The sequence below is a fragment of the Anopheles marshallii genome, chromosome X, assembly GCF_943734725.1.
Source record: "Anopheles marshallii chromosome X, idAnoMarsDA_429_01, whole genome shotgun sequence".
Lineage (NCBI taxonomy): Eukaryota > Metazoa > Arthropoda > Insecta > Diptera > Culicidae > Anopheles > Anopheles marshallii.
The window spans coordinates 7666521-7690369 of record NC_071325.1 but is presented as its reverse complement, the minus strand read 5'-3'; the positions used below and the strand labels follow the sequence as shown (position 1 = coordinate 7690369).

Below are 23849 nucleotides of genomic sequence, written 5' to 3'. Positions count from 1 at the left end.
CACGGTGCGGGTACAGGGTTTTTCGCACACCGTAGGCGCACACTGGCGCGTCTAATTGCCGGTTTTACCATTTTCAAAGGCTAATAATGTATCCTTGCCTTCGTGGGTAAGTGTAGTACGGGTACATTATCCAGGATATACAATGGTATTGTGTATGTAATTTGGTGTTGTTTCCTCCTTCTATACTCCTCTATATTAACTTTCTGACAATGCAAATAGGTAAAAAATTAAAACAGAACTAGGAATATCTGGATCCAAGCCCAACAACGACTTCGTATCGAACTTTTACGAGAAATCAAAGAAGAGTTGTTGTAGAGCAATCAGTCTCGGTATTAAATCTGCGGACAATCTGGGGTCGGATCTGCGTCTACTTCTAATTTGGTTAAAAACCTAACGGAAGTGGAGACGATCTTGAATCAAATTGAAATCTTCCAAGTCCTAAACGACTTGTAGTTCCCAGCACACCAACTGCAATTGAAAATTAAAGATTAAAGATTCTGGTTTCCATTATAAGCGATTTTTTTTTCCTATGAGTCATTTGGTTGACAACCGAGCGTAAAACTCTAACCCCTGCCGTGCAAACAAACAGTAGTATTGATTTTATGTTTGTGCGAATTGAAGAAGGGAGCGGTAGTGAAGTCGTAAATCATACATCATCTTGCCAGTGCAATTGACGCCAACGAGACGTAGTACTTGTTACGAAACCTGGTGAATCTAGATTAAATAACATTCCGGTTATAGAGACACATCAAACTCATCCTGAAGGGAGAAGTGTCTTATAAATAAGTGTCGTCATTGTTTCTATTTTAATAAGAAACTAATTACTGTATTATGCACTACGAAGCAAATCTACCAACATCCAGTATGTGCCGTGCAGTGTTGTACGACATTAGGTTTACAAGGTAACAAAAACAATTTTAAAACTGAACGATTCAGTTACCAACCCAGCTGTACCATCTTTGTTGTGGTGCTGTGCTGTGGTCTTTGTTTCGTAAACAGTTCCTTTACGGGATGATCGTTCTTTAGATGTTGAAATTTCAATTCCTTTACCCTAGGTCCGGAGTCATAATGTGTTGTCCAGGCCAGGGAAAGAATTGCCGCTATGATTTCCTGCATATTCCGGGTTTTTCCATCGGGGTTTAACCCGATAATGCATCAGGTTTAACCACAAGAGGGCAAAAGGAATCGGGGATTATTGTGAATGATTGAGACCAATATCACGATGTCATTATCATTTATTTATGCCTCCTCGTGCATAAAACAGGGGTTCGCTTACAATCTTACACATACATACATTAACTCTAGTATTATTCACAAGTTAAATCTAGCCAAACGAATATGCCGGATGAGATTAATTTAAAATGGGAAGATTTGCACAGAATGCAACAAACGAACATAAAAAAAAATGTTGAAAGTAGATGCGTTTGCATTAGACACGTCACGAGTACGTGTTAGATAGGGTAACTGACTCTGAGTGAACACTTCTTAAATTAATTAAACACACAGTATCGCTCGGGATATCCCCGATCGCGAAATTTTGCCGGGAAAACCCTTGCAATGTTATCTTTTTGTTTTTGGCAATAAAACGTAGGTAAACACACCTAGGCGCGAGTTGCATTGGTCACTGCCAATGCGTGGTGAGGTGTGTATGAGAAAGAAATGCCAATTAAAATTACGCAAAACTACTTGCTAAACCGTGGTAGGTTTCTTTGATCGCTTGCCTTATGTTAGTGGTAGCTTTGGATGGTGCAGTAGGATTGGTAGGAAAGGAACGGGGACAAGTTAGTCAAATCCTTTGCGCAGGTTATAGAATAAGCTATTATGAAAATAATCGTATGTTTGTAAAATGTTTGCGCACATTGAAGCACGCGAATAGGAATACTAATGCCCTAGTTGTGTGTCGAAAACAAACGTATGAGAGTGCATCTTTAGCGTTGAGTGCTTCGGGCACGGCGGGTACTTCCTGTACATGCACGATCAATTTGCTACAATGCTCAGTCTATTTGGTTTTGATGCCTATTTCGCGTCCGTCACATGCCCGGTTCGGCACATCCATTTCCTATTTCGATCCGATTTGGTTGTGGAAGTATCCTCAATCTAGACATCACTTTGCTTCGCATTACTGTTGATGACAAACGCACCGTTAATGTGACCACTGACGCGGTACGGGTTAAGCTGCTGGTGATAGTACACGGGTGGTGTACCTGCGGCCGTGCCGTTGCCACTGATAATGAATGGACCGGGGGCGGGCGCAGTACAGGCGGTTGGTTCGGTTGGCGGTGTGGTAAGAACAGGTGGTGTGGCGGGTGCGGTCTGCGGTTTAATAAGCTCCATTTTGTCGTCCACCGTGGCACCCTGCAGCTGCTTCATGAAGAGACCGCCGGCGGTACTGACACCGGACTTGACGGCGGTTCCGGCACCGGTTCCACCGCGCACCTTCGGTGGATGGGGCATGGCAAAGCGCACCTTGTCCCAAAACCATGGATCGCCCCAGCGCACGTACGTGTTGGTGTGGAGATAGGCGCGCAGTTCCGGCTCGAGATCATCGATACTGCCAATGTCGCCGTAGATCACAATGATGAGACGGTTGCGTCGTTCGGACATCGACTGCAGGTGTGCCGTGCGGAACTCGAGTTGACCCCAGAGAGACTCGAGGAAGTTGCTCGACAGCACGATAATGGTACGTCGTGATTGCTCCACTGAGCTTGATATCTGGAAGAGGACATGAACAGGTTAGATGGGATTGTCTTGGTTAGGGAGCACATTGCAGATAAATACCTGTGAGGAGATCATTTCACCCGGTGTCCAGTCACGAACGTGCCAGCAGAGCTTGAAGTTCATCGGATCACGCTCTAATGTCGGTACCAGATGCTCGGTGATGAATGCTTCGTCTTTGTGTGAGTACGAAACGAACGCATCGTACAGCTTATCCTTGTCCAGTTCCTCCTCGGCAACGAGCCAGAGACAGATACCGTGCTTGAAGAGCCATACCTTCAGCTCGAGCTTGTAGGTGTAGTACACGAAGGAGAGTAGCGCCGTTAGGCAAGCGATCACCGATACGATGACGCACACTAGCACGATCGTGTGCGTACGGTCGATGCAGAGATCACCGAGGGCGGTGTGCTCCAGCTGCCGTCCATCCGAGCACCGAAGCCGCCCGAAGTCCTCTATACGGCGCTGATTAGTGTGAGCGAACGTCACAAACTGTGTGGCCTCACACTCGCAGGTCCAGTCGTTGTGGGCGAGTCGCAGTGTGTTCAGTGTGGTGCTTGCCGTCAGCAAATCCGCAACGGGCGCATTCAATTCCGTCAGTCTGTTACGGCTGAGATCAAGTAGCCGCAATCCGTTCGGCAGCTGGGTGGTTTCTACCGTCATGATGGTGTTGTTGGCTGCGTACAGCTGGCGCACCTCACTCCAGCCCCCGGGCACCGTCCCCGCCACATCAGGCAGCACACTTATGTTGTTGTTCTCGATGTGTAACTCTATAAATCGATAGCCGAATGTGGAGGGCAGTGGTAGTTCTGGAACCTCCATCAATCCTTGTCCACTGCAGTCCACTATAACGCCCATATCTTCCGGGCGTATATAGCACCGACAGGCGGACGGACAGTGGCGTATCTGTGTGGTCGGTGTGTCCAGATCGCAAAGCAGCTCACGCGTCGGTACGTTCTTGATCAGCGTTCCCTGCAGGTGTTCCGGACCCTGGCAGGTCAGCGTATCCGCGACCATCTCCAGACGATCGTAAACAGCGGTGGCCAACTTGTTCTGTATGTACTGTGCAAACGCGTATACAATACAGTTGCAGTTCAGGGGATTATCGTTGAGCAGTATGCGTGCCCTGCCGGTTTGATCTTCTAAGCTGCGGCGTTCCAACAGTACCAAACGCTCCATATCGGCAAGATTGATCTCGATGATGCTGTTGTGGCGCAAATCGACCGTAATAGCTGGTGCCAGGAACTGAAGGTTCGCGTATGTCAGGCTGGTGATGTTGTTGCGCGTCAGATTGAGCCGCTGCAGTTCATGTGTGTTGAGAAGCAGATCGCGCGGTACCGCTGTCAACCAGTTAGACGACAGATCGAGCTCGCGCAATTGGTGAAGGTGCTGGAAAGGTGTACCGTCCTGCACGAATATACCGAACTCATCCGGTGTGGGAATATCGCTCGATTCTCCATCGTTGGTGTCCAGTGCCGGTCCGGGCAGGGTGTTGAGCGTTTCGAACGCCAGCCGGTTAGCTTGCAGATGAAGCGTGTGTAAGGCGGTGGTGTACCGGAATGCGTGGAGTTCGATCGTATGTAGCTGGTTGTGGTCGAGGTAGAGTTCCTCTAGCTTTCCCAATGCCTTTAGTGCGTTTCTACGAAGGAAAACAAAAGGTAGTTTAAAGCAATTCTGACGATGGTATGATTCTAGTGTACTTACGCCGAGAGTTCGTTAATCTGATTGTGCGACAACCGGAGTGTATGCAACTCGATCGTATTCCTTAGCAATCCATCCGGGAGACTCGTCAGCTGGTTATGTTGTAGTTGTAGAATATATAGAGCCTTCTGGTCCTGCAGCAGATCCTCGGGCAATTGACGAAGCTGGTTGAAGGCGAGATTCAGCTGGGTTATATTGGGCGATCCGAACATCAGCATACCGGGCAGACTGGCAAGCCCCATCCGCTCCAAGTTAACCTGCTCCAGTGCCGGCAAGTTCTGTAGCAGATCGCGCGGCAACGTTTCGAGATCGACCCGCTGCGATGCTAGTTTCAGTTTTCTTAGTTCCGGATTGGCGCGAAACAGTCCCTCCGGTAGCGTGCGGAAGTTATTAAAGCCCATCGCCAGCTCGGTCAGATGGGGCAGATCAGCGAACAGGTCGCTCGGTACAGATTCGAGCTGGTTCGCGGAGAGATCCAATCGCTCCAGTTCCGGTACACCGGTAAACACCTGCCGACTGACAGTGCGCAGCTTGTTGTGCCAGAGGGTGAGTAGCTGCAGGTTTGGCAGATGGCGTAACAATCGCGGATCAAGCTCCTCCAGACTGTTGAAGCTTAGCTCGAGTATGCGCAGCTTCGGCAGGGCGTCGAAAATGGTCGGCGGCAGTTGGAAGATGTTGTCCCGCATGTCTAGCCAGGTCAGATTCGGCAGGTGCTCGAACAGATCCGGTCCGATATCACTCAGCTTCGCGTTGCTGATGGCAAGCCGGTCGAGATTCTCCAACCCGGCAAAGTGGTTTCGGACCAGCGAGGCGCTGTGTTCGTGGTTCGCATTGTTCTTCAACCAGAGTACCTTTACCTGCGTGGTGCCCAGGAAGGAGACCAGCTGGAGGATGGACTGGTGGCGGGGAAATGGACAGTCATCGATCGTCAGTCGGTTCGTGTCACCGATCGCGAGCTGCGGTATCTGGTCGAAGTCATAGCGCCGGTTCCGCTGACAGCGCATCTCCGCGTACTGGTGCGGTTCGATGCGCAGATGGACGGTCGAGTCCGCTTCCGGGCAGTCGATCTCAGTTTCGGCACCGGTGTACGAGCGGCAGGAGCAGTTCCGCAGGTCCGCCGGACAAATGCCAAAACCATCGAGTCCAACCCCTCCCCGGTAACCGGTAAGAAATGCTTGACCGGGGTGAAGAAGCTGTAGTAGCAGCGCCACTAGGACCGAAGATGTCCGTAGACGAGGCCGCGTCCTGTTGGAAGCCTTCATTTTGATCGTTGCGTGTAGGGAAATGTTGATTGTCAGTTTAAGTCGATTTGTGTTGACTGACGTTTTGAGAATAGGTTTCTTAATTAAGACACAGGGCTCTGGGTAGATGACACCATGCGACGATACATTGTTTCGTTGTTGGGATCTAGTTCGTCTATCTGCAAAGAGGGGCGAAGATAAAAAAGAACTTAAATTGATTGCTGGTTTCAGTGCAAAGACATCTTTCAGTAATTGGATAAAATGTCTGAAAGTACAAGAACTTCACAGTTTGCTTTGTTCCAAGAGGAATACAAAGTCTACCCTACAGTGGAGCTGTCAAATTTTATTCTACAGCTATTTATCGCTTCACGGAGAACCAGAAATTCAGGTGTCCGTTCACTTATAGCGTTACGAGCGGTTCTGGTCCGTTTCCTTCCCGGTAACTGGACGGAGACGGACCATTTTGTTGCTGCATTTCGATTCGCAGCACTTTAGCTAACGGAGATTTCTCGTTGCTTGAACAACATCTTGCCTGCAGGTTCTTGCCCTTTGCTTCACCGTGCAAGACGCGCATATTACACCCGGACAGCGGTGTAAGTGCACGGTCAAGCGAGTTTCGAGGTATTTTTTTTATGATGTATACGGTTCCGTTTCGTCGATCGTGATGTTAGACTGGTTACATTTGTGGAAGAATTCTTCGTAGAGAATGTTCTGTGGAGAGTTTGCTGCATGTGTAGCTTGGCCGTAGCTACCTCGAAAATATTTGCCACAATACAAAACATGTCCGGAAGTTTCAGAAATCGAAACAGCGTATGTAGCGTAATGTGTTGCAATGAAAGGTGATCATTGATTGAGGCAGACACACATTTTCTCACAAGCCGGCTTTCACTCGGCAAGTGAAAATGTGGAGCGAAAATCGCTTCAATAATTCCACCGCACCTCCCACGATTTTCCGAGTTCCGAAACAAAAAAAAAAAAAAAGGGAGCAACAAACGATCCAACTCCCTCGTGTGGGAAAACTCACCGTTTCCATTGTCCACTTCCGGTAGGGCAAGGGATCTTCACTCGCCGTACGCTTCTTCCGCCCCGGTGCACGAAGATTGAGCACCAAACGATCCCACACCCATCGCGAGATGTGATACGCCGATAAGAAGTCCCGAGCGTGTAGTACGGTGTTGGTAGGTTGGTTGGCGCTCCCCACACCACACCCACCCTGAAAAGCAACCGAACCGTGGCGCCCCGGACGGTGGATTGCCTTGCCCTTTCGGAATGGTTCACGTTTAATTTGGGAATTTATTATCGACCCTTCAGAGCGGTCGGGTCTCGGGTGTCCCCTCCCGCACCCTTCCTGCAGCTTCCCAACAGTGTGTGTGTGTGCGACCGATTACAAACTTCAGGTGATATAATCACCAGAAGACACTCACCGGTCCGGTTGAAACTATAGCATGCTACAAGGAGAGCAACAGTTGGGCACGCAAGTGGAACGGTTTTTTTTTCCCCCGTTCGTGGGGGGGTTGCGTTTTCTTTCACCTTTTCCCTCGCGTCCCCACCCATTTCTTTTGACCTCACCGCACCGAACAAAAGGGAAAGCGAGTGAACGGAAGGCAGCGGAAAGAAGCCAGATGAGTTACGAAAGGGAAGGAGAGCGGGGCAGAGGGTCTCGATAGTTTTGTTCCATTTGTTTTCCACGGCCACCACGGGGGTTGGGGTTGGCTGTGTGTTTTTCATCAATTCAATGCCATTATTAAAACACGGCCGTGGCAGGCTATTTTCCACGGCGTGGTGGTGTTTCCTTTTTAGCTAACCACTGACTCTCGTTGCAGCAATAACGGTGGGAAACGGCGCTGGGTGTGTAACATTTTTTCACCACGTTTTTCGTAGTGATTTCAGTGTATTTTTGGTATGTTCGATTGATGAGGCATAGATTAATACGTGCACACGTTTAAAACCCATCTACAGCGTTGTACGCATGTAAGTCTAAAGTATAGACGCCTGAAGGTATGCAATGTATCATCATCTGATGAGTATTTGGGCTCTTTTAAGGAGAAGTGAAAAGAGCTAGTAAATTCCAACACTGTTAACACTGTCCAACACCCGCAAAAGAGCTATTGAACCTAGAGATTGCATACTTTAAGGCGCCCAATACACTATCCACTAGACTAGTCATTAGGAAAGTGAAATATTCACGGCAATTTATAAAAAACAACGAGCTAGAAATCTTCAACAGAAACACTCTCCACCTCACACGCCAGGCCCAGTTTCGGGGTTTCGCTTTCGAACAGCCTTCAAAACCCGTCCGACGTGACATTGATAATCAACAAACCCAGCGCTGTTCGTGACCCCGGCACAAATATCACTTTCGACACCGATCGCGATCACACGAGGTGGACCGCGCTGGGAAACGCGCCTCCCCACCGACTGTTTTGTTGTGTGTGTGTGTGTGTGTTGGTCTCATTATTAATTTCACATGGGCATAAGATTGGCATCAGTGGAAGATCCGGAAAGTAAATCGGAAGCTTTGCAGCATTTCCCACGTACCCGGGGAGGCTGAAAATGGTTGGGTAGTGTGTTTTCCCCGTCGGTAACTGGTGTATTGTAGCGAAACGAAAAAGGCAGAGGTAGTAGCCTTCATTTTTACGCTTACCTTTCCCTCCCCCATTTTTTTTCTTTCTTCCTTGGTTTTTTTTTCATTTTCCTGTTATAGTTTTCCAATCCGATAAATCGACCAGCTCGTGAATGAATATTCTCGCCCCGGTTTGGCCGGGGATCGTCTGCGCGAAATTAACTGTTCATGCAAAACCTTACCACTTTTGCCCTCCCGGAAAACCCCCCCCCCCAAACCCCACCCCTCATCCCGTTCATTCCCTTTTGCTGCACTATTTTTTAAAATTCGAAAAGAAAAGCACCGATAAGGTTCAATTTCCTCCCGTCAATCGATTCCCAAACCGACGGCGGTCTAATTGATTTTCCAGCACGGAAATGTACCCCGTTACACTACCTGTAACCACCCCCCAACCCCCCTCTCACCCCGTTTTGTGCATATCTTGCCACCACCGCACATTTCGGGTGGGTTTGGAAAAGGAAGATTTTTCTCGCGTTTGTTCGCGTTTATGCCACCAACGTTGGTATTATTGTACCGGCTCCGAATGTGTATAATTCCTTCACGGTTCTGTTCCCGGGCGTACCGGGTAGTTCGGACCGAGGGCAACGAAACACGGCTCTGACTTTCCAATCGTCTGGATGCCTGGGTTGTGGTGGCGCACGGTTAACCATTTCTGCTACACTGTGCGCTCTATCCTTTTTCTTCGGTTTTTTATTGAAAAGGGAAAGAAGGTAGAGGAGGTTGGGCCGAAGGGAGTGGAAATTGGGATATGGTGTAAAATAGGGAAAATGGTCGCCCTTTGTGGAACATCGTATCTGACTGGAACTGGAGCACGATTAGCAATGCCCAGTCGTTTCGTATTTTGCAGTTGTGATTGGACATTGGACATTGAAAGCGTTCCAAAGCTTGGAGAGTTCCATGACTTTATATTTTTAAACAAATTTGCTATAACTTAAGCAAGTAAACATCATTGAACGTAGCAATCAATTTCAACAATTTGGGAACTGGAGGCTTCGAAAGATCACTGTATAAAATAAATACCTTCCAGCACTCCTAGCAGTCTAGCAGCAATTGCCTTAATGAGTGCTTCCCAACAAGGTTATCAGAACTCTGACGTGACGTTCACCGTGTCCAGGTGATCTCACGTACGCGCCACAGAGCAAAATTTGCTTACGTTAGGCAAAACTTTTATTGGCTCCTCCCTTTTGCTTGCTGTGCGGTCGTAGTACGCAAACAGCCAGGTTATCTCCCGGAGGTATTCCGTTCCGCAGCAGACATTTTGGCCGGAACACCGTGCACTAGTGGCCGCTTGTTTATCGTGGCGCGACGTCCCCGCGGTGACACATCCCAACCCGCCTCAACCGTTGTTGCCGAGCGCACGGTGCAATTCGATAATCTTGCCACGGTTGTCCAGATACCAGATATACGGTACCGACACAAAACCCGGGTGTATTCCCCGTGGTTGAAGAATTGAATAAAAGTCTGGCGCAATACGCCACCCCGAGATGGGTGGTGCGGCACGTGGTCCGCAACAGTAGGCAAAATATGATACGCTTCGGCCGAGACACGGACACATCAAATCAACGTTCGAAACTAGCACAAAACGTCAAGTGGTGGCCGAGTGGAATGCGGTAAACGGAAGGAGAAGGGGGAGAGGGGGGGGGGGGGGGGGGTGGAAAAAGAGTTGCCCCTTTTTGTGTGGAGTGACAGACGTCCAGCGATAATCTGCCGGCTCCGGTTCCGGTGTACAATTTCTACCTTCCAGGGGTTTTCGTATCTTCTGCAGTGCTTTTTGATGCAGACGGCAAGGGTAAAGTGCAAGTGTGTGCAGTTTTTTTTGTTGCGTTTGTGTCGTGCGCTGCACACAGAAACATGCCAGCACGGTGGGCAAAGCAGTGGACAGGAAATCTCCATTTTGCGGTGTTAGGATTATGGATTAATATTTTTTAAAATAATTTACGATAAAATTTTTTGCATCAAAACGAGTTCCATTTTCGGTTGCACGCAAGGCTCTAAATGTTGTGAAAAATTACTTTAAGAATTAAACCTTAGCTTGTAAACATCCTGGTGTGCACGAGCATTTAGATCGCTGCAAGGTATCATTTTCACGCCAGCACAAGCTAAAGCAAAAATAAACAAAACACATATTTGCATGAACCATTCGTTCACTCAACAGCTAAATTTCTCGAGAACCCTGCCAGTATGGTTCCCATGTCAAGCTGATGCGTCCACTGTCTATATACCTCGTCGAAAAAGAAAAGCTTGCCCACAAAATTCCCGGAAGGTTGTCAATTAGTGAGAAGTTTTAGCAGGCACTTGGTTACACGATTCGTACTGTTAACGATGCTTCGGTATGGCGTTGGGCGAAAACAGGGGAGACCGGTATTACATTTTAATGTCCATCAAATATAAGCGAACATATCCTAATAAGTGAACAAATGTTGAAACTTTGGTCGAAGATGAATTGGGATACATTTGTTTTAAATTCCCGTACAATATTTGAGTGTTACTTCAATAAATTAAGTATTTATTTTATGTAACAAAAACTATAAAACATATCGTCTGTTAAATTGCTAAATTAAATCAATTGTTAAATTGTTAATGTACAGTCATTTCCCTAGTCGACGCGACACTTGAGGCTACGCAAATTTGAGATACGCGATTCTTACAATTTTGACAGTTCGTGTATTTTTTTTTTGCGGAATTATTATTTTTTATTTGTCAAATATATAATATTCCCAAAAATACTTTTAAAAATATTAAAATCATCTTTATTCTAGGTAAAAATTTACTCAAATTGTCGAAATTAACTGTCCTATTTTTTTAGATTCGCGTATCTCGAATTCGTCTAACTCGAGTGTCGCGTAATTCGGGCAATGACTGTATTTTCATCAGGTTTTGCCGGCGGAAACATTTTTATCAAAAGCGTGAGGCGGTTTCCCCATGAATCGTGGTGTGAAAAGCTCACGAAACAATCTCGTAAAAATAATAATAATAAAACAGCAAGATTTTCTTCCGTTGCACAACTTCAAACCCGCAAAATGGTTTCTAGTAGACGCACGGTGGAATTTGTTGTGGACATTTGCTTAGAAATTGTAACGGAAGTACAGCGTTGTTGCGCGGTACAACTATTGCAACACACATGCCAGAACGGTTCTATAAATGTATTTCCCATTTTCCGCCCAGTATGCGCTTTCCTGTTGGTCTGTACCGTTGGCTTACGTACAACAAATGGAAACTGCGCAAAGAATATTGAGGTTAAAACAATGTTCGTTAAAATAGCATCCGCTTCGCGTTGTTTGGGAGGCAAATAGCAAAACAGGGCTTACGGCAAACAGAATGGCGTGCACGCTGTGAAGCCTTTCATCCTATCCCCCACCCAAACCCCACCCCTTTCCACGCGTGATGCATTTCATTGCATCCTCATATGCATATCGCATCGCAGCGGACCGCGCGTGCAGCAAAATGTTGTTGCACTTGAATAAATTGTGCGTAATTTCGCTGGGCTGGAAAATCCTTCCACCTCCACCCCCCCCTCCCCCGAACACGTGCGGATGTTTTCCCTCTGTTTGTCCATCTTTCGACCGAGTTGTTTTTGCAAGTGTTACACATTCGCTTGCACGAGTTGAAGCGAAGATCAAGCCGATGCAGCAGCGCATCAAAGCGTACGGAAAAAGGAAATGGAAAACAAACCGCATGTTGTGGGGAAAAGTCGTTGGCGTTTTTCTTGCGCTATCGTAAGTTTTTCGCCGATCCTTTCGGGCGGAAAGGTTCACAAAATTTTCGTCCACAAACAGCAGACGCCGTGCGATTGTGAGGAAGAATGAAAAATGGGGTGCTTTTTGCGGCTTGTTGCGTCCCTTTTCTTTATGTTCTGTTTTGTAACTGAAACCACCCTTTCGCTTTCCCACCCCTTTTCTGGTGGGTTTTGAAAGCGTAACAATTATCACCGCACACACGTTACCGTGGCACGGCCAAGCGTTGATGACATAATTTACTTATTTCTAATGCAAGAAATATCCACTACCTCCCATCACCACTCCATGAGTTGTATGAGTGTGTATGTTTTTTTCTGACACACCAACTTCATCAAGCGCACCGCAAAAGAGCAAGAAGAGAGACCATTGGCGAGTTGGTTTCGATCGCTGGGAAAAATTCGCCACGGTCTGGTTAGTTTCTTTTATTTCGATCTCGTTCGCTCTGCATGGAATTGTATCGCGGTTCGTGCCACGAAAAAGCGATCGTAAAATAAATGCAGGCTTCTTTTACCCTGCCCCTCCCCCTCCTTCTCCTCCCTCCCTTATTATAAAGTCATTCATAGCTACTATTACGGGTGGGTGAGTAAACCCCGCAAGGTCCGAACGCGTTCGGGCATCATTTTAGGTGTGTTTACGGTAACAACAATCCATCCAGCACACTGGTCCACTTTGCGGACATTTGGTCGGCGTAGTGTAGAAGAGGGAGCGAAAGAAAAAAAGCAACGTTTAGTTCATGCACACCTTATTGTGTGTGTGTGTGTGTGTTTGGGTGATGAAAACTTGCACACTAGCACGAAAACAAAAGAGAAAGAAAATCAGGTGTAAATGATGCGTTTTGTTTTAAAATTCAAGCACCCAATCTGCGTGCTGTAAACGGGCCGCTAGTGAGTAGTTGTGCGGTTTATGTAAGTATACTGGCGGCGGCCACCTATTACGCCACCGCCTACGCATTGTACTGTGTGTGTTTGTGCGTTTTGACAGTTAAAATGATTGATTTATTGCATTTTGACAGCAATCCTGCTTTCCTTTTTTCATATTTATTGGAAAGAAATATACGCTTTTATGATTTTTCCTACTTCTTTATTCAATAATTATTTTATGTGTTTTTTTCTAGTTTTTTTTTTGCTATCCTGGAGAGAAATTAGTGCTCCAAAGTGTCAGATGAGTTTGTTTTTGATGAGATGAGTTGTAGGGATTCTCCAACAGGGGATTTTTCCAGATAACCGCCTCGTCTTCTTACTGTCTTCTTTTTCGTATGTGTTTTTTTTGGCATTGATTCTTTTTTGTTTCGCTACGGGGTAGGGTTACAGTTTCGCCCCCACACCGTTTGGTTGCGGTTAAGAATTTCATTCGGCGCCAATGACTGCACCAGTTTCGACACGCACGTACAGACACGCGCTTGAACGGTGGTACGATAATTAAAGTAAACCCTTTCCTTTTGAAGGTTGGTGGAGCTGTGAGTTGAAGAGCGAACGGAGTTTTTTGTTTTGTGGGAGATATTTACCCTCCCGTTTCTTTCCGTACTCCTTCACCTCGCCCCTCCCTCTCACCTTGGAAACAAATAAGAAGAGTTAAGTTGTGGGAAATTGGGAGAGGTGTGTGTAGAAGGGGCCGGGAAAACACAAAATCATGCCGAGCAGCAAGAATTACAGGCAGGTGCGGGACCATCGGTACACTTTTCGGTAGGTCTATTCAGCTAAATCCCCCTCCCCACCACTCCCCCCCCGCAGGAGACTTGAGATGGTTGCATACGTCCAAGGCGACGAACGTGCAAAATTGAATCGTGGTTTACCGAGCAGCGCGATTTAGCCTAACGGTGAAACCATACCCCTCGGTCGATCTCGCGCCACATCCTCCCCCCTTCCCCAACCCCATATTCCCCTCCAGCTGCATGCGCTCTTTTCGCACGGTATTAAGAGGAGATGGCTAAGAACGAGACGCCACGGCAAGCGCGTGGATGGCAACATAATTGATGGAGTTGGGGGTGGAGGGGAGGAGGAGGGTTATGTTACGCTATTGCGCCAACAATGAAAATGGATTCGCGATCGGGGGCCAGCTAGGTAGGGTGGAAGACGAACAGATGAAGCAAAATGCAGAAAGAAATGAAGAAAACAAAATCAAAACAGCTCCGGCTTATGTGTGTGTGTGTGGGCATTTTCTTGCCGTTTTGCTAATTTTTTTTCCTCCTCCTCTTCTTCTTCTTTTTTTTCTTCTACTTCTTATTTTTCTTCTTCATCTTTTCGTTCTTTTTATTTTCTTCTCATGCTTCTTACTCTTCTCCTTATTGCTACTCTTATTTTTCATCCCTTTGCTGCTCCCATTTCCCTCCCACCACCTCTTATTTCCACCCTTTTCATTACCGCCAACTCGCAACTCAACCTGGGCTTGCCTTCGTTTCGGTGGCCAATGTTTACTGCGGGGCACTTGTGGACTAAAGACCCCCAATGAGAAAATGTCGGTTGCACGAGGGGGTTGCTTCTTGCCGTGAGAAGCTGGCACGCACGTGAAACCGGTAAACACACGGGAAATGCGTACCGCATGGTAAAAGAAGAAAAAAACAAAACCTTCTGCTGGATGGGATTTTTTTTTTTGCTGCCGTTGTTGTGAGTGCTGGGGGTTGTTGGAACATGCGATCATTGCAAACAATCGACGGCAAGACCGCACGAAAATGCTGATGAACGGGGAGTGAATTAATCTTAATCCAAACTCGCAGCACAATAAACACACACACACACACCTGGGCTGGGCCATTAATAAAACGGAACGGGTGGTCACAAGCTGGCTCAAATTTCTCAACGAAACAACAACATAAAAAAAAACGCTTCGTCAACACGCGGTTCGCGATCACAAGATCTGTCACGAGAGGAGACGGAATTTCATTTGATTTGTGCATTATGGAGTAGGTTTTATTGTCTTGCTGCGTATTGCCTCCTTACATCATGGGCAGCTTTAATGTGTGTGTTCTTGATCTAAATTTAATTAACGACACACTGGACACAGTGCGTACCCCTTTTTATTGCAATTGCGCCTCGCCTCGGGCGGGTGGCAATAGCAGACAATTACACTTAATCAGTTTACCACTATTATTAGCGGTAGTATGGGACAAGGGGAGGAGAAAAAAAGAGGGAGGGAAAGCAGGAGAAAGAACAGGTGAGGAAGTGGCAACTTCGCAACAGTATGGAAAGTGAGACGGGAGGTGTTGAGTTTTAGCCCAGCAGTGACTGTTAAGTATGATCAGCTTTTGGCCAACGTTCATCACTTCCTACAGAGGGGGGGTGGTTTTGTAAAAGGGGTGGCAGAGCTCGTGTGGAAAGAGCAAAATAAAAGGTTCCAACCAGCCACTCAATTCTGTGCCGTTTAGTTGTTAAAATTAATTTTTCGGTCTCAACTCCCGCTTTAGCACCACTCCCCCCCCCCCCCCCCCTCCCGCTTCTCCCAAAAAATTCCAAGCCTGGAAATTTGTACGATGGCAGGAATACCAAGCGAGGGTGGGTAAGTTGGTGATGTGATGTGTTGTGAGAGACCATTAAAGTTTACTAGACGGCAAAAGCACTTGTGTCTTGCTTTATTTTCGCTGTTTTGTTTTTGGGATGGTGTTTTTTTTTTACTCTTCCCATTATTCCATGAGTTTCCAGTGTTTCGTGTTCCCAACCGGGGCGAGATTTTCGTCAGATTTTCCCAGGTTTTTGTGGCAAATTCCATTTCGCGCCGGTTGGGGAACTAGGCCGGACCGGGTGGGTGATTTTCTCTTTTTCGGCACCATTATATGTTGGAGTGGGTGGGGGAAGGAGGGGCGGGAGGGGTTGGCGCTGGTTTTGGGGTAAGCTTGGGCAAAGAGCGAACGATTTCCATCATAATCGAGTAAAACTTTGAAGTGTAAAGCGATTCTCTCAGGGGTGTAGAACGTGAGATACAGGAGAGTCAGGGAAATTATTGGAAGTTTCCTAGCGATTGTAAGATATACGTTTATTCGTAACAAAGTGTTTAACTCAACTTCGTTAAACATCAGTATGTACATACATAGATAATGTGTGTAAGTACTCTTTCACGACCTCCACAGAATGCCGAGATCTATGATCCATCTCAACGAATAAAGGTTAAAGAGTGAAGTGAGTAGGACGTACCAGTCATATGTGGGATAATGATACTTATTCCCAAATTGCGAAGTACTTTCAAAAATGATATTTATACGTATATTTCAAGAATTACAATAAAATCTTATGAAAATTAGTTTTTATAATTATGAAATTTAACGTATTTTTTATAAATTGGCTATCTATAAATTGAATTCTGCGTACAAAACTCCGTGAAATGTCAAATTATTATAATCCGCGTAAGTCGAGAACCGCTTAACTCGGGTATTGACTGTACTATTTTTTTATCTTAGAATTTATAACAAGAACCCAGCGTTTATTAATTTGACAACCCTGCACAGCTGATGCTGCTGTTGCAAACCTTCACCAAATCTGACACTCCCTCCCCATGCACCAGCGTCGGAAACAATGTATTATTTTCGCTAACCATGCACACGGGTACCATGTGCGACGGTTTCGAATTGCATCATTAGCATGCTGCTGCCACCCCTGTCGCAGACAGTCCGGAAGGCTATCCGGGAGTTTTGCGGCACGGTCGCACGCGATACGAACCGCGTGTACGGGTAGTCACAACAGGGCACACGCTAATGGTGAGCGCGAATTAAGCGAGCTTAAAATCTCGACTGTCACCATACATCCGCTTTACGGAGGAGGGCTCAAGAGTTGTCTGAAGTGTGTGCTTATTTCGTTCTCTTTCTCCCCGTTGTCGACGCGGTCGTGCGATACTATCCCTTCATTCGTGGAAAAGGCACGCGCAGAGATACCGACCGACAACGAAACGGTATTCGCTGGGAGTTTCACGAGTTTTTCCTGCTTCATGAGTTCGCGTACGGTGGCGATTAGAAGCTGGCCACGAACGCTAATCCCACCAAATCGGAGACGCCTTTCGCCGTCATCTTGTTTATTGTTGCTGGTGTTTAATGTCAACGGAATCCGCTTTTGGGGTCCATATTCTGGACCGGGAAAGACACAATACAACCGAATGAATTATTCGTCTTCGCGACTGGTGTGAGGTTGTTTCGCTGATTGTTCACACCACAAATGGTGGACCTCGTGAAGACATTCCATTAGGCATGTCGAGTATCTTCACATGCGGGGTGGTATGGATTCGGTTCCAAGACAAATCGTTTTAAATCGATCGGAAGCAGCGAGCAGCGTCGCCTAAAATAGTACAATTCTTTTAGAAAACGTTCGCCCACAAATGTTGCCTTAGTTTAGAAACGTGCCGTGCTTCAAGAAAAAAAAGCAAGAGAAGTGTTTAGTACTATTGCAGCGGCAAACCTAACGACCAGCAGCTTCCGGACCAGCGCGCCACTCCGTGCCACATTGAGTTGGTTTCCGAAAGGGTGGTTGGTGTTACGCCCGACCGCGCATTTCAACAGTCTGCTTTCGCTTCGATTCGACGTTTGCCGGACTAGCCATCCGGAACCCGGGTAGGGTGAGTACCATGCGCGCCCCACACGTTGGCGCTTACGAGGGAGTAGGTGTAGCCTCTACCGCTTCACCGGTGCCGGAATCAATTTACAAACATCCGGACATCGAGCGAATTGGGTACGTCCGTGTCGTCCACAGGTGAGCACAGGGGTTGCACGCGGAACGCGCTAGGAGTTGTGAGGTCGGAAACGAACCAAAACAGGAAAGGTGGTACCGTACCCGGTCCGAATTCGTTTGCTCAAACAATAGTTCCCGGACCTTCGGCGTTCCTGTTTCGTTGGTCGAAAGTAAATCATTGCCCGGAAAAGCTGTGGCTGTCTGATGTGGTCACACCGTGCCGGACGCATGTTCCGACCATTTTCTGGGCGTCGTTTTCATTGAACGGGTTTCCTACATTCGCCAACTACCGGTACCGGGGAGGGGTATGTTTCAGAGTATGTGTTCCGGTTCCAAGGACCGACACAGTTTGGTGAAGAGGATTTAGTCCTAGTCGTTTGCAATAGTTGCACCTGTTGACATTCTGTGCTATGCGAAAGTTTCTTACATCATCCGGAGCATTCGCTAGGAATTCGGAATCCGGGCTCCTCTGGGAGATGCTAATAGCGCTGCCTACAATACCCCGGGTGCAAGTTTATTCTTCTTCTGTCACAGCCGGAATGTATCGACATTCGAGAGCGATTCAGGTTTGGAAGATAGTTTTACCGTGAAAGTTTTGCTACGGTGACTGGTACGGCAAGACAACACTGCTCTTTGTTTGGTTTGCACGAAGTTTTGTGTGCCTCGTCCTTGGTGCTGAAGAACAAGCGCAGTTCAAGTGCAAAAGGTTCACCACTTGGAACACTGGGAATAGCGGAACTGAGAAGCATGCAAGAGCCAGAAGCGCTTAATACTTTTTGCCCTGTTCGTAATCCGTTCTGTGTGCACCGCACGTTACCCAGACACTCGCCGCGACACCATTACCACCGCCTCCAGAACCGTTCCTGCAGTGGTTGCACTTTTACGCTGCATTCCTTCGGTCAGCATTTATAGCCCCTGACTCATTCATTTCGGGCCTTGTGTGTTGGGGTTGGGAGCACGGCACGGTGGTTTTGTGTAATTCCTTTAGCCAGTTTCCCATCGCAAGTTACCACTCTTCTCACCTCCGCGATACATCTCATTTGTTGCTTCCTCTTATTGATGTGTGCCTGGAATGCTTCTTCCTCTTTCCGAGACAGATGCACCAGCCGCGCGAGATGAGGCCTGTTACCATACACGCAAGAAGCGCTAAAAACGGAATGGTAAAACAAAAAAACGTAAACTGCACCAACGCTAAGACCGAGGCTTTAAGGTTAAGTACCTCTAAAAGAGTGCCATGGTACGGCGGGCGAGAGGGGGGAAGGCATTAGGGCGGCACAACATTCCAGCCGCTCCAAACACTTTGCTCTTGGTACGCCAAAAGCCCTTCTCTGCACTGGCATACGCTTCCCGGGGCGCACTGAGCAACGTGCCGGGAGCAGAATTCCTTGTGAACTCCCGGTGTCTACGTCCGGATGTTTTCTGGCAAATTATCGTGGTGCGAACGCAAGATGGCGCACGGGAATGATGGCTATGTGCCTCCGGCAAGGTATCTAAATTACTGCCTACTTTGTCAATAAACGAACCACCTGTCGAAGAAGCGATCTGATAAGAAAAAATGGGTTGTACACGGTGTGGTAGATACTTTACGTCACTAAAATATCACTTTTTATACACCGCAAACAACTAACTGCTGGAGTAGTTGGTGGCGTACTAATCACGAACTGATCACTTGTGGAGCCACTATCTCCAGAGTGTATTAGAAATGACCTCTGACCCCGATGTCACGTCGGAGAGCGTGCGCACAGGTAGCTGAGAACTTGTTCTGGTGTGCGTATCTCATTCTCGCTCAGCTGTCTGTTTGGCAGGTGGCGATCGATGCTTTCGCTCTTAGCACGCGTTATCTTTTACCGTACGCTGCGTGAAGAGATTACGAAGCTTCAGAAGCGAGATAGGGAGAGGAAGCGCCACATAAGCTTGGTGCGCATCCGCGGTGTTGCTCCACGTTTGGAGCGGAACAGATACATCGATGGAGAAGTGTCCCCCCCTTTCCCAGAGAGCAGGTTAAAAGTCGATTCTCATCCGTCATTACACGGGACAGGAAAAAAGCTTTTAAGGTTAGGTTTTGTTCAAATTGTTCGAAGAGTAAAAGAACAAAACAAGACAAAATCCCGAACAGCATCCAACAACCATCTGTCGCCCATTTTTTTTCTTCTCTGGAGCAGATGGTGTTTTCTGATGGGGTTGTAATACACACATCAGGAAACAAACAAATGGAAGAAAAACGAGCCATTTTTTAAAGCGTTCCAAAACGAGTAACACAAAAAGTAGTCACTGCTTCTTGTTTCTGGTTCAGGAAATTGTATGTCCACGGTTGCGATGACCAGATGCTTCTCCGGTGTGTACGCGAGATAGAATCACACATATTAAAGGGATTGTTAAACAAAGCGAATACAGCAATATACGTAACTTACCTTCTGGTTTCTTTCTCCCCTGTATGTCGTAGAACTTTTTGTTTGGAGATACGTCAGGTCGCTAAAACAACGAGAGGCGAAAAAAAAAGAAAGATGGTTGATTGCGCGCACACAGTGTTGTTTTATTGGCGTTTGCCGATGCTGTGCGGTTGCTTGAGTCTCTGTGGTCACACACCGGTGATTGATCTGTATGCACTTTTTGTATTACGCTCCGATCGCACACGCACAAGCGTTTTTATCGCTCCTCGCTTGCTGTGTGTGTTATGCAGAGGATATTGGTTTAGTTTTTTGTTTCTTAACGCTTAATCGCTGTCAATTTCTGCTATTCGCACGCATGTTTTGTTGTTGGTGTTCTTTTGGAGGTGTTGTACATCAGACAGTCGTGATGATTTGCGTTCTCGCTCTCCAACTCGCTCGTCTAGCGCTCAGTGCACAGGTACGGTATTCAACCGGCAAGGAAAAGGACGCTTTGCGATCGAAGGTGATGGAAATTGAGCTGTCAAATCCACCAACCGAACCGAACATCAGAGGTAGACCTCAATTGCAAAAAAAAAGCGTAAATTTTGCTGAAGTTGGTGCTGGAGCTGTATTTCCAATTTCCAATGCTCACACCTTCCGCAGAGTTCGCTTTATTTCCACCGAATGATGTCGGGTTTTTGTTGACGTTTTGCGGTTTTTTACTTGTTTTTTTTTTTTGCGTGTCACTTTTAATTTTACTTGCTGATGGGGGCTGATCGTTTGTTGGGTGTTTTGCACTTATTCCACCGATCCCACCGTGTTCCGTTCGGCAAAAAGGAGCTGGTGAGCTCGACCGTTTTTGTTTGCGCTTTAAAACGCTTTCGGGTTCGCGTGTGTGTTTGTTTTTGCGGGTATGGCGTAGGGGGCCCTTATTCGTCGACCGAGTCACCTCGCCGGGTTGCGGACGAACGTTTGTGATATTCTTGCACAAAAATCGACCCAACTCGGCTGGTGTTTTTAGAAGGGGTGTCAGTGCGTTGACTCGAGGTGTGTTGTAGCCAAGGTTTGGAGTTTGATTGGTGTTCGATTTAGATGGTCCCGGGAGAAGGGGTGTTGCTGTAGTGGTGCACGTTCCAAACCTGCTCCACTCAGATATATCTATTAGTAAAACGTACGCACAAACACAAACACCGAAAACACCTGAAACTGTAACCCAAAACGCACAGGTGTGCACTGCCCCGGAACACGTTGCGAAGGCGAAAGGATATTTGTTTGTATTCGTCGACACGCACTCGTTTTGTGTTTTGTTATTCTTTCTGGGTGGTTGGTGGGGTTTGCATTCCAATCTCCTTTTTTTGCCCAATATCCAAACTTAAAAGGACACTCGCATGCTCACATGTGGGATGGTTTGGTTTTTAGTACACACACACACAGTATTTAGAACACGATTGGGTGAACAATGTAAATAATTTATATTTAAACGCACGCACAACACCTTTAATCACTATCACAGTACAACTAGAAAGTGTATTCACATACAAAATACACTAAAACAATAGGAACACTTTTACGAAACACAAAACACACACTCACGTCCTTTGGGAAAAAAACACCTAACAGTTTCCTTTTTAATCGACTTACGGCTTAAACTTTGCTTGGGAAAGCACGTTTCCCGCTACCGGAGACTGTGCCACAGAGAGCAACAGATAGAAACATCCACGAGAGATGCAGAGCCAGATCTGTCAGCACCAACCGTCACGGCGAACGTCTACCGAACGAATGACGCACTCACAAGTCTTCCGCAGCAAAGGGCACTGTCTGCACAGAGTAACACCACCGGTAACCGGCACTGGAAGGTGGCCAGTTCTTCGGCGAAGGAACTAACAGGGCACTCATTTCCTGCGTGAGCGCCACGGTGCGCGATCGTACCCGTTTCAATGCAATACAGTGTGTGCCCATTTTTATCGTGTTCGATACGATTTTGTTTCGATACGAACAACGAATCAGAAAATTATTTCTTGCAAAATATCACTAGAACTTAAATGAATTTGAAATCTTTTCATTGGTAAATGCTGTATATATGTGATCTAGATGATATTTAAATATTTTTAAGAACTTATCGTATAGGATAGATGTAAAAAATCTAGGCATCAATAATGTAGTATAGTTTAACTTTAATATAAACTAAATTTAATCCATTATATTCCAGCGATGCCAACAAACTTTGTAAATCCAAAAAAAGTCCCGATATGTGAACTTCGCCGCCCTTAACACACAGAAGGGCTAGCGCACATTTATTTAGTCATCTTCGGAGGTCGCTAAATCTATAAAATAACGAATAAAAGTATTATTTTGTTATTTTGTTTGAAGAATGAAAACAAAAATAATGAAAACAAATTTCCTTAAGTGTTACTACTAGTGAAATTAATATTATTCCGAGCTATTAATTTATCCTTTGGAATGAAAATCCACTTTACTTTTTAATGAGTAAGTACATATTTCCAAAAAAGTATCAAGTTCTTGACTATAAGACTCTACAATGGTACCGTGTATGAAGAAGCAGAGTACTACCCTTGATACCTTGGTATACTTCAAGTGATATTATTTAGTTGAAAATAATGTTAGATTTTTGAATTCTCAAGAAACAAGTATTAAATGTTTTTATTCTTGTAAAATCAATCAGGCTTCAAATCTGTAGTATGTAAAACATTTATTATTGCTTCATTGTTTATAATGATTTACTATACATTATAGTACCTTTACTTATTTTATCATGCGATTTCTTATTGTCTGATGATGAGTTCATCTCAATGAGGAGTTTGAAAATCTATTTTGATCTTACAAGATGGTATGTGCCACACTAATTACTCCTCAAGCCACAATGTGTTACAACCCATTGCAATGTGGAAAACTGCAGTTATTATTATTTCAACTGCAAGTCGTTCATCCTACGCGCGATGTACTCAGTGACCTAATTTTAGTGTTAATGCAACTTCTCAACTCCTGCATGTGCAGCACGAAAAGCAATGGTCGACGCAGAATCAATGACCTCATAAAATTTTGATTCACCCGGAACTCGCCTATAGACCGGTAGCAAAACAACATGTTGCCGCAAGATGCTGTCCGAAAAGCCGATAATGTTGATTCATGTGCAACTCTTTTTTTTCCCCTAAAAATAGTAGTCGCATCAAATCGCGTACGGTATCGTACGGGAACGTTCGCTGTCTGCACGGTGAGTGCCCACGAAGCGTTTCGGGGCGCGATCGGGCACCGAGCCTTCCGAACGGTGAGTGACCCAGTGACGCTTTGGAAGTGAGAAACGTAAACACAACAGCACTTCCAGCCGGAGTTGGGCGGCATTTTTATTGTGCTGCTCTACCTTGCAGTTTCTTATGCTAGCTCTGTTTCATGTGGGCTTTTTTTGTGTTACATGTGCGAGGAACTCATTTCGTACGAGTGGAAACCATGGGAAGCGAAAGAACTGCGTACGTGCATACGTGCGTATGTTCCGGAACAAATGCAACCAAGATGCAACACAAGCCTCTTGAATGTGCAATGAGCAAGAATATGTTATCCCTACAGGGGTTTACAAGGAGGGGGTTCTGGGTGCCTTTAGAGGAAAGAGAGATAGAGAGTGAAAGATAGAGAGGAAATGAAGAAATTATTTTTAAATCCAAGCGTAGCTAGTCTTTTCCTGCTTTTTTGTGTGTGTGTAAATCTTCCTCTTGTCTGGTACGATGTGTAGGTTGAAGATGCATCGGGAGAGGTTTATGCGCTGCATCTGGCATGATTTGCAAGATGCTGAGCGAACACATGTTTCG

The 23849-nt window shown here is 46.3% G+C and overlaps 2 protein-coding genes across 2 annotated transcripts in view; one reads left to right on the top strand and one right to left on the bottom strand.

Annotated features, from left to right (window-relative positions):
• Positions 1–23849, top strand: part of LOC128718682 (cation-independent mannose-6-phosphate receptor) — a 57441-nt gene that overhangs the window by 10093 nt on the left and 23499 nt on the right. The gene's annotated exons all lie outside the window — the stretch shown is intronic.
• On the bottom strand, positions 2098–5675 carry LOC128708329 (protein toll). The gene is made up of 3 exons (XM_053803306.1): positions 4417–5675; positions 2779–4351; positions 2098–2712 (listed from the first exon to the last, which is right to left on the bottom strand). The coding sequence occupies exons 1-3, from the start codon at positions 5673–5675 to the stop codon at positions 2098–2100; spliced, it is 3447 nt and encodes a 1148-aa protein (XP_053659281.1).